Raw genomic sequence first — 14729 nt, forward strand, 5'->3', positions numbered from 1 at the left:
AGACTAAACATTAACAAGGACAATAGGGTAGGGAGTACCTAGGGGCTGGGAGGAGCGGGTAAAGAAGGGTGGGGAATGGGAGATATCATAAATACTATCAACAATAAAAATATATTTAAAAAATAACCATTAAAAGCGTAAAAATGAAGTTTGTAGAGGAGGGAGGGAAGAATAACAAAAACAAATAAGGATTTGTAGACATGGATACAATTCAATCAATACATTTTGGTGATGGCTGCACAACTCCAAATGTACTAAAAATCACTGAATTGTGTGCTTTAAATGGATGGACTGATGGTCTGTGGATTGTATCTACATAAAATTGTTACAAAAAGACAACACAAAAACAAAAAACCTCAGTCCAAAAAGAAAAAGCCGTTTTAGTTTCCTCTGTAAATGGGACTGATTACAATGTGGCAGAAAGAACTGGCTTACAAAAAGCACAAACACAATAGTGGTGGAAAGAAGAGCTTACTGACAGCACAAATATTTTTCTTGGATACAAACAAAACTCAAAGTTTAAAATAACAATAGATAGGTAACCAAATTCTGATAAATGCAAGTATAAGTCAAAATGCCAGTATGACTCAAAACAATATTTGGGGGGAAAAAATTTTCCTTAATTTAAAGCTATACTTCTAGAAAAAAAAGGGTAAATGTAGAAAGTAAGAAAACATATCTGACCAACATTCCAATCACAATTAAGTTAACGCAAAAGGTTTCATTACAAACATCTCTCCCTAAAAGGCACTGTTTATGAAAAAAGAGAAGTCAGAGAACAGGTTCACTTCAAAAAAAACTCAAAAACCATGATTTGAACGTAGTTTCAACTGCTGCCTCGTCTCACACACTAAGAAAGTGTTGCTATTTTTAGTCACCCTTCATTTAATAAACATTCAGACTCAGGAATATAATCACTATTCTTCTCCAACTTTGTGGAAAATTGAAAGTACTCACATGCCAAAGGAGAAAAGCCGAGCAGACTTAAAGGCCTTCAAGGAGTACTCGCCCACTAAGGACCAACATGGCCCCCTCATTTACATGCTGCACCCAAGTCAGGTATACAGCATGCTTACTTTATTTCTGGAAACGATTTAGCAACCCATTTTACACATTTACTATCTGGCCATTCCGATGATTTCTAGAGAGTTGAGGTGGGAGGAGTCCCAAGGGCAAGCACTGTCTATTCTGAACTGACATTTGCACGAAAAGGAGGAAATCAAAGCCTTCTTCCTAAGATACTAAAGAAAAAATTGAAGATGTGAGGAACTGCCATGGGAAAAAGAGAAAAATAAAGTGAATATGAAATTTAAAATAAACTTACTGTATATAAAATATCATTTACTGCCATACTACTGAATAACTAATCAGAATTAAGTAACAGAATAAGATAAATCATTAAATTGGGCATGTTTGTTCAAACTAATCAGATAGAAAGCTGTTAATACATTTAACTTAGAAAGTGCATAATTCTGTTTCAATAATCAAAAGTTTACATAATAGTTTATGTATTCCAATCCTGTCTGCTGCTAGGGTCCGGGTGATGGGGACTGGGTGAGACCGCCCAGGCACAGACCTACCCGGGCCCCTATCAGTGAGGTCCCCCGGCCTAGCCTGCACCCTCTCCCAACCCGGGACCCCTCGGGATATTGGAGAGCCAGTTTCAGCCCAATCCCCACAGTCCAGGCCAAGGGACCCCACCGGGGCATGAATCCGTGCTCTGGGCCTCTAATGAGGTTATAAGGATCAAATATATGTAAAGCAATTACATATTTGACATATATTAAGCAACTGCATAAATACACTCATAAAACCATTATGAACACTAAACTTATTCCTCCAAGGTAAGTGTTTATTACAATATGTCCTTCTTTGGTTTTACTATTTAATGTTAGAAACAAAGCACAATTTTAAGGCGTGCACAAAGATAGTTACTAAATCCCATGTATTTACTCAACTTTAAGCACTAAAGTATCTTCTTACTCCCATTTGTCATTAAGGTTTAACAAGCTAACATAGATAATATCTGAGATGATCATAATCCTATTTTACCTGGTCCTAGTTTGTGCCTGTTGTATAGATATCATATCCATGGTACTCTCTTTCACTCTTAAAAGTATCCTAGATAGGACAAGAAATTATGGTCACCCAAGTCTGTCATGATCATAGATTGGAATGGAAACATCTAGATAAACGCATCTAGATGGAGCCAGTGACCAAGCAAAAAGAAACCAAAAAAGGAAGAAGGGTGAAGGGAATGGATAAGAATGGCAGAGCCAGAGTGGTAAGAAAATAATAAATGCTCCACAATGTCCAAATACCAAAGTGAATTCACCCACAATCTGAATTCAAGATTCCTCAGTGGCCTGTAAACCTAGCATCTTCTTAAAAGCTTAGTAATAGCTCATAAAATTTTTAACTGGCATTTCCTTAAGGATTAAAAAAAAAAAAAAAAAAACCAAACCATAAATGAATACCATATAAATGTCAATGTACCACATTTAATTTTCCTTTCCTTTGTTTTAATATATAATCATGGAGCCAATATATAATTCTGATACATTTTTTTTAAGTAAGAAAACTTGTTTAAATCTACACATTATAGGCCAAGTTTTAGAAAGAAACCATTTTTTATAGCTATTTTTAATTTCTTACCTGAAAACATTAGTTCACTTTGGAAAGTATAATCCCTTTAAATTCCAGCAGCATCAAAGCAAACAGTCATGATCTCTTAAGAGGATAAATATGCTCATTTTAATTAAATGACTGAATTATGTAAGTTGGTGTGCAATTTTTGCTTCTGTATTTTGAGATGTAGCTACAAGTCCTATATATTTTATTAATGAAAAATTGAAAGGGAAATATAATTATTGCAGAGTATCCTATTAACATATAAATTTCTTAAAGATTTGCATCTTGAATTTCCAATAATTTAGGCTAATAAACAGGAATGAAGGTCTGGTATATGCTACAACCTGAATGAACCTTGAAAACACTATGCAAAGAAGCCAGTCACAAAAGTCTGCATAATATATAATTCCATTCTTAAGTCCAGATTAGGCAAATCTATAGAGATAAAAAGTAAAGTAGTGATTGCCTAAAACTGGAGCTAGGATGGGGAAGAGGAAGGGAAAGGGATGACTTCCTTTGGGCATGATGAAAATGTTCTAAAATTAATTATGTTGATGGGTGCACAACTCTGTGAAAACACTAGTTTCCATTGAATAGTGCACTTTTACTTGGGTAATTTGTATGGCCTGTGAGTTTTATCTCAATAAAGCTATTACAAAAAAAGAATTTAGGTTATAATTCCTATCTGAAATATATACTATTATATATTAGTATCATAAAAATAAAAGACATTTCAATGCTAGGTAGACAAAGCCAGGAAATGTATGCATTAGTGTTTTCATGTTAATTGCTCAACATTGGTGCAAGTACACTTTATGTTACTAAATTCCTACTTATTTTCAGACTATAAATGGATTTCTTTAATATTTTTGCACAAAAATAAATTTTAAAATTGGCTTAACTTTAAATTTGTGGAGGATATTTCCTGAATTCATGTGGAAATATAAATTAAAATAATCTGCCAAATAACAAATTTTTATTCCTAAATAGCTATTTAGTTTCTCAATACAAAGGATAATCTAAAAGTTTTGTATCAAGCGTAACATTTTAAGTGTATACATACAGTCCATGCGTCAGACTCTGTCTCCATAGACACTTTATACATGCCGCATTTCACACACCATCATCAATGCACGTTAACATCTACACCTGCCCCTGGAGCTGCTGTCACACTGCAACCACTGGCACTCTAGACCCAGGCTCCACCACTGCTCCATGTGTGTCTGCAAGCTGGGCCTGGCGCCAAGAGGAATCTCCTCCCCAACTGCATATCACATATCCCATGGGGAGGAAAAGAGACCAGGCGGCCCAACCAACTCTGACTGCTGCTGCAGACAACGCAGCCTGGGCCACGGAGAACCCCTGAAACTTCTCAACACTAACTTCAGCTGATGAAACTGCTGGCAGTTTTGAGTTTCCTCAAAAATTTAAAAGTAGAACTGCCATGTGACTTAGCAATCCCACTTATAGATAACATATCTGGGGGAAGTGAAATCAATAAATTACTACCTGGAAGAGATGTTTGCACATCTGAGTTCATTGCAGCGTTATTCACTACAGCCAAGATATGAAAATAACCTGAGTGTCCATCAACAGCTGAATGGATAAAGAAAATGTGGTATACTTATGACCCAGCAATTCTACTTCTGGGTATAATTCCAAAAAACCCAAAACACTAATTCGAAAAAATATATGCACCTCTATGTTTATTGCAGCATCCTATATAGTAATAAAAGCCTAATATGCTAAGTGTATGACCATTTGACCAGTCGCTATGACACACTCTGACCACCAGGGAGCAGACACTCCGGCCGTTAAGTTAGCTTGCTGCTGGGGTCCGGCTGATGGGGACTGGGCAAGACAGCCCTGATCGGCCCTGACTGGCCCTGATTGGGACTGAGCGAGATGGCAGGAGACGGAATGGTGGTCCTCGGGGGCCTCCCACAGTCCCACCCCAGCCCCTATCATGCACCTGTGGGGTCTCTCAGTCTGGCCTATTCCCTTTCCCAATTCAAGACCCCTCGGGGGATATCAGAGAGCTGGTTTCAGCCCGATCCCCACAGGCCAGGCTGAGGGACTTATTATGTGGAATCTTTAAAAAAAAAAAAAAAAAAAAAAACTCATAGAAACTGAGAGTAGAATGATAGTTGCCCAAGGTTGGAGTTGGGGGAAATGTGAAAATGTTAGTCAAAGGCTACAACTTTTATAGGATAAATAAATTTTGAGGATCTAATTCACACATGACTATAGTGACTATATTTAATAATTCTGTATGTATACTTGAACTTTGCTAAATTAGTAGATGTTAAACAGTCTCACCCCAAAAAAGAAATAAGAAACAAGATAACTATGAGGTGACAGTGTGTTAATTAACTTGATTATGATAATCAGCACAAAATGTATATTTATATCAATTAATCATGTTGCATACTTTAAATATATCCAATTGTATATTGTCAATTATATCTCAATTATTTAAAAAAGATTAAAGTTAGCTGATATATAACATTTTATATATATATACTTATGTATAAAAATAAACATAAATGTATATAAAAATTTAAATATGTATATATAAAGTTTTAATATGCTCTTTGGTGTTAATTCAATATTTTTGATACCATGTAAAACAATTTTTTTATGTTGGTTTCTTTCTGTCTAGTCACAGTGATCTGATAACTTTGTAGCACACAGTTTATTTTACATTTATATCAGTAAAATGAAACAATGAAATTTTATTTGCCAAGAGATAACATCTTGAGCTTTTCTATTCTTTTCAAAAGTAACTAGTATTATTACCTAAGTAACTATCGATATAGTTCCAAATGGTTTTCTGCTTAAAACATTTAAATCCCTAGGACAAAATTAGACCTAGTGGAAATAAACATATTAATTTTTCTTTGGAATTCTCAATAGATACATTATACATTCTCCCTAGTGAGCCGGCATTTCAAGCAAACATAAATCACTATTGCACCTCTAAATGGTGGAGTCTTAGCCCTGAATATGTTAATAAGTGAGTTACATAAAACAGTTTTCAACATTACTATAAAATCATAATTACTTTTACTAAAAGTAGTAGTATGATTTAAACATATTCAATTTCACAAATCAAAAATTTATAAGGGAGAGTCAAGCATTGGTAAAACCTCCCAACGACAAAAAAAACAAAAACAAACAAAAAACCCCTAAATATTAGAGATGACAGCCATTTCCTTTGGCTAAGCACTAATAATTCAAAATTCCTTGTAGACTTTTAAATAAAGTAAAAGTTAGTTTGAGACTTCAATAACAATTCTATACTGCCCAAAGTGACACTTTCTAATCTCCACTACATAACCAATATAAAATGACATGAGATATCAACCCATTAAAATACTGTTCTATTAAATCCTGGGATAATTTCTAGTGCTGGTCTGACCATTGGGAGACAAGTTTACAAAGAAAATTTTAGATTCAAATTTCAGACATCAAAAAAAGCACTAAAAGTTCTTATTGAACCAAAGATCTCTGCAAAGGATCAAAAAATATCTGGACCAATTCAAAGTAACAAGTCAGTCAGCCAAATGTTGTAGTCGGTGCAAAGAAAGAGTGGCTAACTGCCCAGATGTACTTCACTACTCAAATACTTACAAATGTGCACTGCTGGAATAACTCCTGTCACTTGATTCAAAAGTGACAAATCCAAGGCAGATCCTATCTAATAAAAGAGTAATATGCAAATTGAGCATCACTCTAAGATACAAGATGGCCACCACAAGATGGCCTGCAGGGGAGGGCAGTAGTGGGCAGTTAGGGGTGACCAGGCCATCAGAGGAAGACAGCTAGGGTGACCAGGCCAGCAGAGGAGGGGAGTTGGGGGGGACCAGGCTAGCAGAGAAGGGCAGTTGGGGAAGACCAGGTCAGCAGGAGAGGGCAGTTGTGAGGGAGCAGGCCAGCAGGAGAGGGCAGTTAGGGGCAATCAGACCAGCACGGGGGGGGGGGGGGGGGGCAGTTAGGCATTGATCAGGATGGCAGAGGAGCAGTTAGGTACTGATCAGGCTGGCAGGCAGAAGCGGTTAGGGGCAATCAGGCAGGCAGGTGAGCGGTTGGGAGCCAGTAGTCTTGGATGAGAAGGATCCCTCATGGGGTCCCATATTGGAGAGGGTGCAGGTTGGGCTGAGTGACACGGCCCCCCCATGCATGAATTTCGTGCACCAGGCCTCTTGTACAATAATAAAAATGTGAAGCATCAAGAGCCACTGGGTATTATCTTTGTGATGAGGTAGGGCTTTATAAATGTAAATACAGGAGCCAATGTAAATATCTGCAGTCATTTTCCTAACCATATGTAATAGACATTTACCTCTAATAATTTCATTGACATTAATGATATCCATATATATTTTTACACAAAGCTTTCTATATTTGCACAATTTCTATATTTGTACTTCTCAAATATATCTGGGAATCATTCCAGATCACAAGATGCTGAGGAATTGCAGGATTTATCAAACTGGTGTATCAACACATATGAATATAAAACTGTACAATTTTATTTTTATTCAACAAGCATGTCCAAACAAATTTTTCTGGTTTATGATGTCAGGTAGATGAAGGCAATTAAAGTAAGTCTAACTGATAAAAATAAACTCAAACTTTACAACTCAGATAAAAAAAAATTTTTAAGCTAAATTCACTCAAGATTCTGGGTCTAAAGATTCTAATTCTATATTCTTTCTCCTCCCTCCACAGAGTTTGACATAGAGCCATGTGCACACCAGATGAAGTGTATGTAAATACACATTAAAAGAAATTGCATTTAGCAAAGATAGAACAATGCTTCCACTTCGTTTATTGTTCTTAGTTATTACTTATTGTTTTCAATATTAAATGCTGATTAGAGGTAAAAAGATAAACTTATCTTAAAATGATTTAAGCATACTTCTAGCCAATCATACCTAGAGTATAAAAAAATCCAAGACAGAATAATATAATCAAAAAAGAAACCCCAGGGTTTCAGTCCTGTTTTTTCACTTATTAGCTGAATGATCTTGAGCAACTTCAGTATTTTGAACCAGTTTCCTCATCTCTTACCTGAGAAAAATAATAACAATATCTACTTCACAGAGTTGTTGGAAAGTAAGGAATAAAATGGATCTGGAAACAGTTTTGTAAAACTGGTAAGAAATAGATGCATTCATTGGGTTACCACCAAATAATGTTTGCCTAAGAGACAAGCTATTCAACATATAGCATAATAAAGCTATATATATATATATAATATCTTAATTTAAATATTTTTAATTAAGTAAGCATTCATCTAAGTAAACTGTGTAACTACCGATGGCCACTCTTTTAACATTTGGAGGTAAGAATAATTAATATATTTTATAACCAAGAATGATGACTTCTTTAAATATTGCATTTAGTATGTTCAATTCACAAAGCATATATATGCTTCCAATTAAAGCCTATGAACAGACCTTAGTAGAAGGTAAGATATTCATTAAATTTCTACCTCAACTAAATCTTCCTTTTTCTTAGTTGATGCAAACACAATAACAGTGCAATATATTCTTTCTCAGGGTGAACAATAAATTACCATTTTACTTTCTCTACATTCATTGCCTAAATGAGGCTTTAGATAGAACCAAATATAGTTACAATATCAAAGACAACAATCAAAGGTAAAATACTTGCAACAAACCATACCTAGTCATAAGAACCGCATTATCGTGGTGGGGAATCCCATTTTCTGGAATGATGTTTCCATCACTTTGGTGGGAGAGAATGGATTTCTGCCATTTACAGAAGCTATTGAGGGACTTGTCTGCATGGTGGTTTATCTCCAAGTTTGGCTGCAATACAACATGCATACCAGAAATGTTCCAAACAAATTACTAAGGTCAGTTGTTAAAACTTTTGAAGACTAAAGTGGGGCTATAATTAGAAGCAGTGGTTTCTAGGAATACTCTCTTGCCAATTTTTATCTCTGTAATATCTGACCTAGAGCTAATTTAGTGTACTATTAAACAAACATTCTTTCTAGTTCTAGCTTTAAGATAATGTGAATATGTGTGATTATCAGCATATAAAATCAACCAAAATCACTATTAAAAGGTCTGTTGTGCAAATGTTTGTTTTTATACTGAAACATACAGCTAATATACATATATATAGCTCTAACATGACATAAGAGGTATATTCTTAGAAACTTTAAATTTGCTAAATGTGCCCTAGCCGGTTTGGCTCAGTGGATAGAGCGTCAGCCTGGGGACCGGAAGGTCCCAGGTTCGATTCCGGCCAAGGGCACATGCCTGGGTTGTGGGCTTGATCCCCAATGGGAGACTTGCAGGAAGCAGCCAATCCATGATTCTCTCTCATTGTGGATGTTTTTTTTCTCTCTCTCTCCCTCTTCCTTCCTCTCTGAAATCAATAAAAATATTTTATTTTTAAAAAATGCTAAATGCTTAGTGCTAAAAATCATATTCAACTAGAACTTCCTAAGAGGAGCAATAATACAATATGTTATTTTACAATACATAATTCGATAGCCTATCTGTTAAGATTTTAGGTTTATAAACTAACTCATTCTTACCTGATCATCCGTGAGAACAATTAAGCGGGCCACTATAATATTCACAACGTTTCCTAGGCTGGAATCACGGTAAAGTTTGGCAACCTGACCTCCAGAAAATAAGAAAAGACACAAAGTCAGACAAAAATCATATGGTGATTAATATTTTTATAGAGTGGCAAAACAATTTTTCATGAATTTAGCTACTCGGTATTAAAAAAATTTTTCTTTCATCCCATGTCACTTAAAGCAATACCCTCAAGATGCTTCGGTAAAAGGTCCAAGACTACCTCAAGAAATATTTTCTCCTAAAGATGAATGACAACACAGTAATGAAGAGGATGAGCTGATGTGTCAAGTTAAAGAAAAACTCTTAAACAAGATTTAATATGACCTAATTAAAAAGTCATATTATCTGAAAATAATAAGATCACCTTTAAATGCATTTTCTATGGAACTGAAACATTAGTAGATAAAGTCTTTTTCATTTTAGATGAAAAAATTTCTTAAAATCTTTATTTCCCAATAGAAATCTATGGCCTTAGTAAAAAATAAATAAATAAATAAATAAATAAATAAATAAATAAATAAAACCACACACAACAAAACTGTTAAATTATGTAGAGGGATCAAACTTACAATATTCATTACACTCAAAATGTAATGTTCAATGTCTTTGCGGCCGTGATAGGACTCCATCATTTTGTCTGCCACGACTAACGTCTCCACATAGCGCTCAGTGCTTATGGATCTCTTCTGTCTGTGTGTGCCATTAGTTGGTGGTGCAGAAGGAAAAGCAGATGTGGAATTCAGCCACCAAGGGTTGCCATTCATGAGGTCTACAACAGAAACAATTAACTAGTTCAGATAGGCTCATTAATTACATTTATTTATTTATAGGTCTTTCCTTTAGACATGCTTCTCATAAATTCCCTAACATATTGAGATTTTTCAAAGTGAGGGGAAATGTAATAGTGAGAAAATTAAACTCTTTAAAAGTTTTCAAAATAATTATATACAAAAATAAAATATTCAATTGCTTATGAAAACAAAGTACACTTGAGTGGCCAGATTATTATTACCAGCCAGATTATTATGATCACTCCATTAGTACAATGAATTAGTTATGCGAATAATGATAATAATAAAACCTTGAGAGTATTTGCTTAGGAAGTTTTCAATATTTAGTATTTTTGGAAGTGTCAAAGAAGTACTGATGGGATGGTCATAATAATCTGGCCACTAAGTGTAAATCTAATGAATTACTTAATAAAAATGATATTTTTATTATTAACATTCAACTGCTTGTAAGAACAAAATAAGCCTAATGAACTACTAAATAAAAAGAATTTTCAAATAATCATTTCACATTATTCTAGTAAGTGATTACATCATAATACTTTTAAATTTAAAATAGGTATTTAAAAAAACATTTAAAGCTGTTTAAAAAGCAACTAGAGCACTAATTTTCTAAACAGCCTAAGACAGTTCTGATGAAGAACATTAATGTTGCAAAAGTCCATTCCTAAGATGAGCATTTATTTTTAAAGTAAGATGTGTTTATTAAACTATCTTTATTAGAGCAATTCTACTACACAAGCTGTCTCAATTCTAAAAAGCTGTGCATAAATTTTTCACTTAATTTTGCAGTCTACAACTATTTATACTGACAGAGTACCCAAAGTATTCCTTTTCCAAAACCTAGAGGTAGAGGGTATTAGAATGATTCCAGCATGACTACATCTCAATGTGGACTGTGGTTGACCCATGATTTTCTAGACATTTGGTTCTTCAGCACACAGAAAATCCATGAGTGCTATGACATTCGTAAATACTTGCCTCATTTATATTCATCTTCACTTAATAAACTTGAGCAGGTACAGGTCCTCTGTATATCTCACTTATATTTCTTTATATACAGAAAATTTTTTGAACCTCCACTTATTGAAAAATTTAGTCAGAAAAAAAATTAGATGAATTTATATACTTGACAGAAAGTGATACTTTGTCTTTCTAACTTCTCTAACCTTTCCTTTTAAATATGACTTTGGGAGAAGTTATAAATTTTAAGAAATAAGATGAATATGACCATGAGAAGAATCAGTCAAATATTTTTGAAACTCATTCAGTTAGTGTCTTGAACTAAGCTGTTGAAATAGTATCACAAGATCAGTAGTTCTTAACCAGACATTTCCCAAACTTAGTGAATACAAAACACTTTTTCCCACTAACATCTAATGACATTCTCACAAAACTTAGGGGACTACTACCATATTTCCATTATTGGGAAGCCAGTGATGTGTTTGAAGGTATGTAGTACAGCCAGATCTAGGAGACAGAAAGACAAAGCTGGAGACAGGAAGACCAGTTAGAAACAATTACAGTGTACTGGCAAGAAACAATGAGGGTATGAACTAAATCACCTGGTGTTAGGGGAGGTAGAAATGGCTAGTGAATGGAACAGATTAAAAGCAAGAACCATTTATGAAATAGTCTCAGTAATGCAGGGGAAGAGATTGCAGAAGAAAATCTTCCCCAAAAAGGGCAGGATGTTATGATGGCAATTTGACTTATGCCTAAACCATCTATAATAATAAAAGCGTAATATGCTAATTAGACCAGACATCCTACCAGATGACCTTCCAGATAAAGCCAGGGCTGTGAGGGAAGCCCGGGTCGTGGGTGCCAGAGGGAAGCAGTGCTGGCTGCTGAGGGAAGGAAGGCCTACTCTTGCACAAATTTTGTGCATTGGGACTCTAGTTGAAAAATAATAATCTGTCCAAGGAAGATCACTTAACAAGATAGGCACTTCAAAAGGGGATGATTTGCATTGGCCAGTTTGGCTCAGTGAATAAAGCGTCGACCGACCTGCAGACTGAATGCTCCTGGGTTCGATTCTAGTGAAGGGTACTTACCTCAGTTGCACGCTCAATTCCTGGCCATGGTCAGGGCATGTGCAGGAGGCAACCAACCAATGTGTCTCTCACATTGATGTTTCTCTCTCTGTCTCTCCCCCTACCTTCCAATCTCTCTAAAAATCAATGGAAAAATATCCTGGTTGAGGATTAACAACAAAATAAAAGAGGATAATTTGCTACTAAAAAATTATAATAAACAACTAAATATTTTAATCCTCATTTAAAAAAAAACTTATAGAGCCCTAACTGGTTTGGCTCAGTGGATAGAGTGTTGGCCTGTGGACTGAAAGGTCCTGGGTTCAATTCCAGTCAAGGGCATGTACTATGGTTGCAGACACATCCCCAGTAGGGGGTGTGCAGGAGGCAGCTGATGGATGTTTCTCTCCCATCGATGTTTCTAACTATCCCTCTCCCTTTCTCTATAAAATATCAATAAAATATATTTTAAAAAACTTACAGATAGTTGTACTATAAGCCTAACTTTTGTTAAACATAAGATAAATTACTTCCATAATGTTTAGATCCATTACTCAATACAAAGACAAATTAAACACTTTTTATTATTATTCACTCTGAAATTTTATTTCATGCTTTAAATGGATTCTCTTGAAGTGGCCTTTTTCTAGTACTAATTATTCTGACCAACAAAGGACCTCACATAATTACTAGCCTCAGAGATTACTCAAGAAGAGAGAACGCAGAATAAGAACAGTCAGCTGAGAAAAGAAGGTTAAAGAACACTTATACTTGAAGCAGAAAATAAGGAGCCCATGAAGGACCCCAAAAAAAATAAAAGGGTGATGCATTCACTAATGCAAGGCAATCCACTCAGTTTTTTACAAATCTACCTATTGAACCCACCTCATTTTTCACTTAAAGTACTTGTTAGTGAATTCTTCTTTCTGAAATCTGCCTCTGAAATACAATGTCCCTAGTTTTAGCTACTATAACTACACGGAAGAACAAATCTGGTCATGTATATATTTCATTCTTTTAATGCTAGAATCAGTTACCCCAACAATGATAGCTATAATTTAACTAACTAATGTGTGATAAAAGTTCTCATAGAGAGAGGTTGAGTAATTTATCCAAAGCTATACCAAAGTCCATGTTCTTTCTACTATGCTATGCTATTTCCTCTATTTCTCTAAGTTTTCTAATCTTTAGCCTGAACAGGCTCCTATTTCCCTAGCGCCAGGGTCAGCAAACTGCAGCGCGCAAGCCACATGCAGCTCTTTGGCCCCTTGAGTGTGGCTCTTCCACAAAATACCACAGCCTGGGCGAGTCTATTTTGAAGAAGTGACGTTGAAGAAGTTTAAAAAATGTGGCTCTCAAAAGAAATTCCAATTGTTGTACTGTTGATATTTAGCTCTGTTGACTGAGTTTGCAGACCTAGCGCTAGTCTAGTCTCTAGATGGCTGCCAGAGTAATCTTTATGAAATCCAAATCTGTCCATGTGATTCCTACTGCATAAAATCTTTCAAGGCTTTCCAGCACATTTAAGATAAACCAGCTCCTTAACATGGTTTATAAGGCCTTTGTGATTTGATTTGGCCTCTTCTTATTTCTGCAGTTTCATTCCTCACTACCACTCCCCCAACTATCATGAATCTCACCCCTATTTCTCCAACCCCACATTCTACTATCCAGTTATATAAACTATCAGTTCCTGGAAGATGACATTGTCTCTTCAGGTCCAGAACCTTTGTCAATGCTGTTCCCTCTACATGGAACACTACCAACTGCTCCCTCTACCTTTGCCCAGCTACCCTGACTTATCCGTTGGGCCTCAGTTTAGAAGTCACTTCCTCCATGAAGCCTTCCTTGACCAATGACGTTTAGGTTTGTTGCTCCTATATTCAACCTCAAATACTACCTTAAAACTCTTCAAGTCTTATTCAAGTGTCTAGATTCCTGTCACTAGCATGAAAATACCAAACTAAGCACACAGCACCAAGTGCTATGGAACACCCATGCATGAGAACTATAACTATTTCCTGGATAAAATAATGTGGGCTTCTTTCCCCTTCAAAGAAAAAGTAATAGAATTTTACACAGATTTCTATTTCAAAGAGATTCCAAGACTGACTTAAAACTATGGGTAGGTGACATTTTTAAAGAGGACTCTGGACATTATCATCATTTTAATTACTCAAATTATTGTTTACTTTTATTACTAACTTTGACGGAAGAAATGGAATGGCAATGCAATACAATACGTAGCTCACTTACCAGAAACCCCGCAATGAGAGTGATCATACATATGCCGTTGCTGAAGGGTAGACTTTTTGTAAATTACATGGGGATGGCCATTTTCATAACTAAACTGTTTGGAATCCTCTGTGGTGTTCTTTAATGGTTCAATAAAATATTCTTCATCTTCTGTTGCAATAACACCATGCTAACAGAAAAAGAAACAGAGAATTTGCCAAGAAGAAGCATTTGAATGTTGTCATTTCAAAAAGTTAAAAATAAACAGATACCTCTCCAAAAAGGTAAAAACACGCATTAATAAAAATTTAGTAAATTGTCCATACTTAGCAAAACATTATATAAATTTTCATTTCCTTTAAAAAGGATATTTAAGTACCTCTACATGTTATGCCCTGTACAAAGAATGA

General features: G+C 35.3%; 1 protein-coding gene across 2 annotated transcripts in view; it reads right to left on the reverse strand.

Moving 5' to 3' along the window:
- The window catches only part of ADAMTS6 (ADAM metallopeptidase with thrombospondin type 1 motif 6), a 192554-nt gene that overhangs the window by 160115 nt on the left and 17710 nt on the right, over positions 1-14729 (reverse strand). For both annotated transcript variants that reach the window (XR_004983049.2, XM_036410424.2), the window contains exons 4-7: positions 14341-14509; positions 9830-10029; positions 9212-9295; positions 8326-8471 (exon numbers count right to left, since the gene is read on the reverse strand). Coding sequence is in view for 1 of the 2 variants with exons in the window: in XM_036410424.2 (XP_036266317.1) it covers positions 8326-8471; positions 9212-9295; positions 9830-10029; positions 14341-14509 (599 nt within the window). In the remaining variant the exon portion in view is untranslated. The remainder of the gene's footprint in view (positions 1-8325; positions 8472-9211; positions 9296-9829; positions 10030-14340; positions 14510-14729) is intronic.

The sequence above is a fragment of the Pipistrellus kuhlii genome, unplaced genomic scaffold (genome assembly GCF_014108245.1).
Source record: "Pipistrellus kuhlii isolate mPipKuh1 unplaced genomic scaffold, mPipKuh1.p scaffold_m20_p_4, whole genome shotgun sequence".
In the NCBI taxonomy this organism is placed as follows: Eukaryota; Metazoa; Chordata; class Mammalia; order Chiroptera; family Vespertilionidae; genus Pipistrellus; species Pipistrellus kuhlii.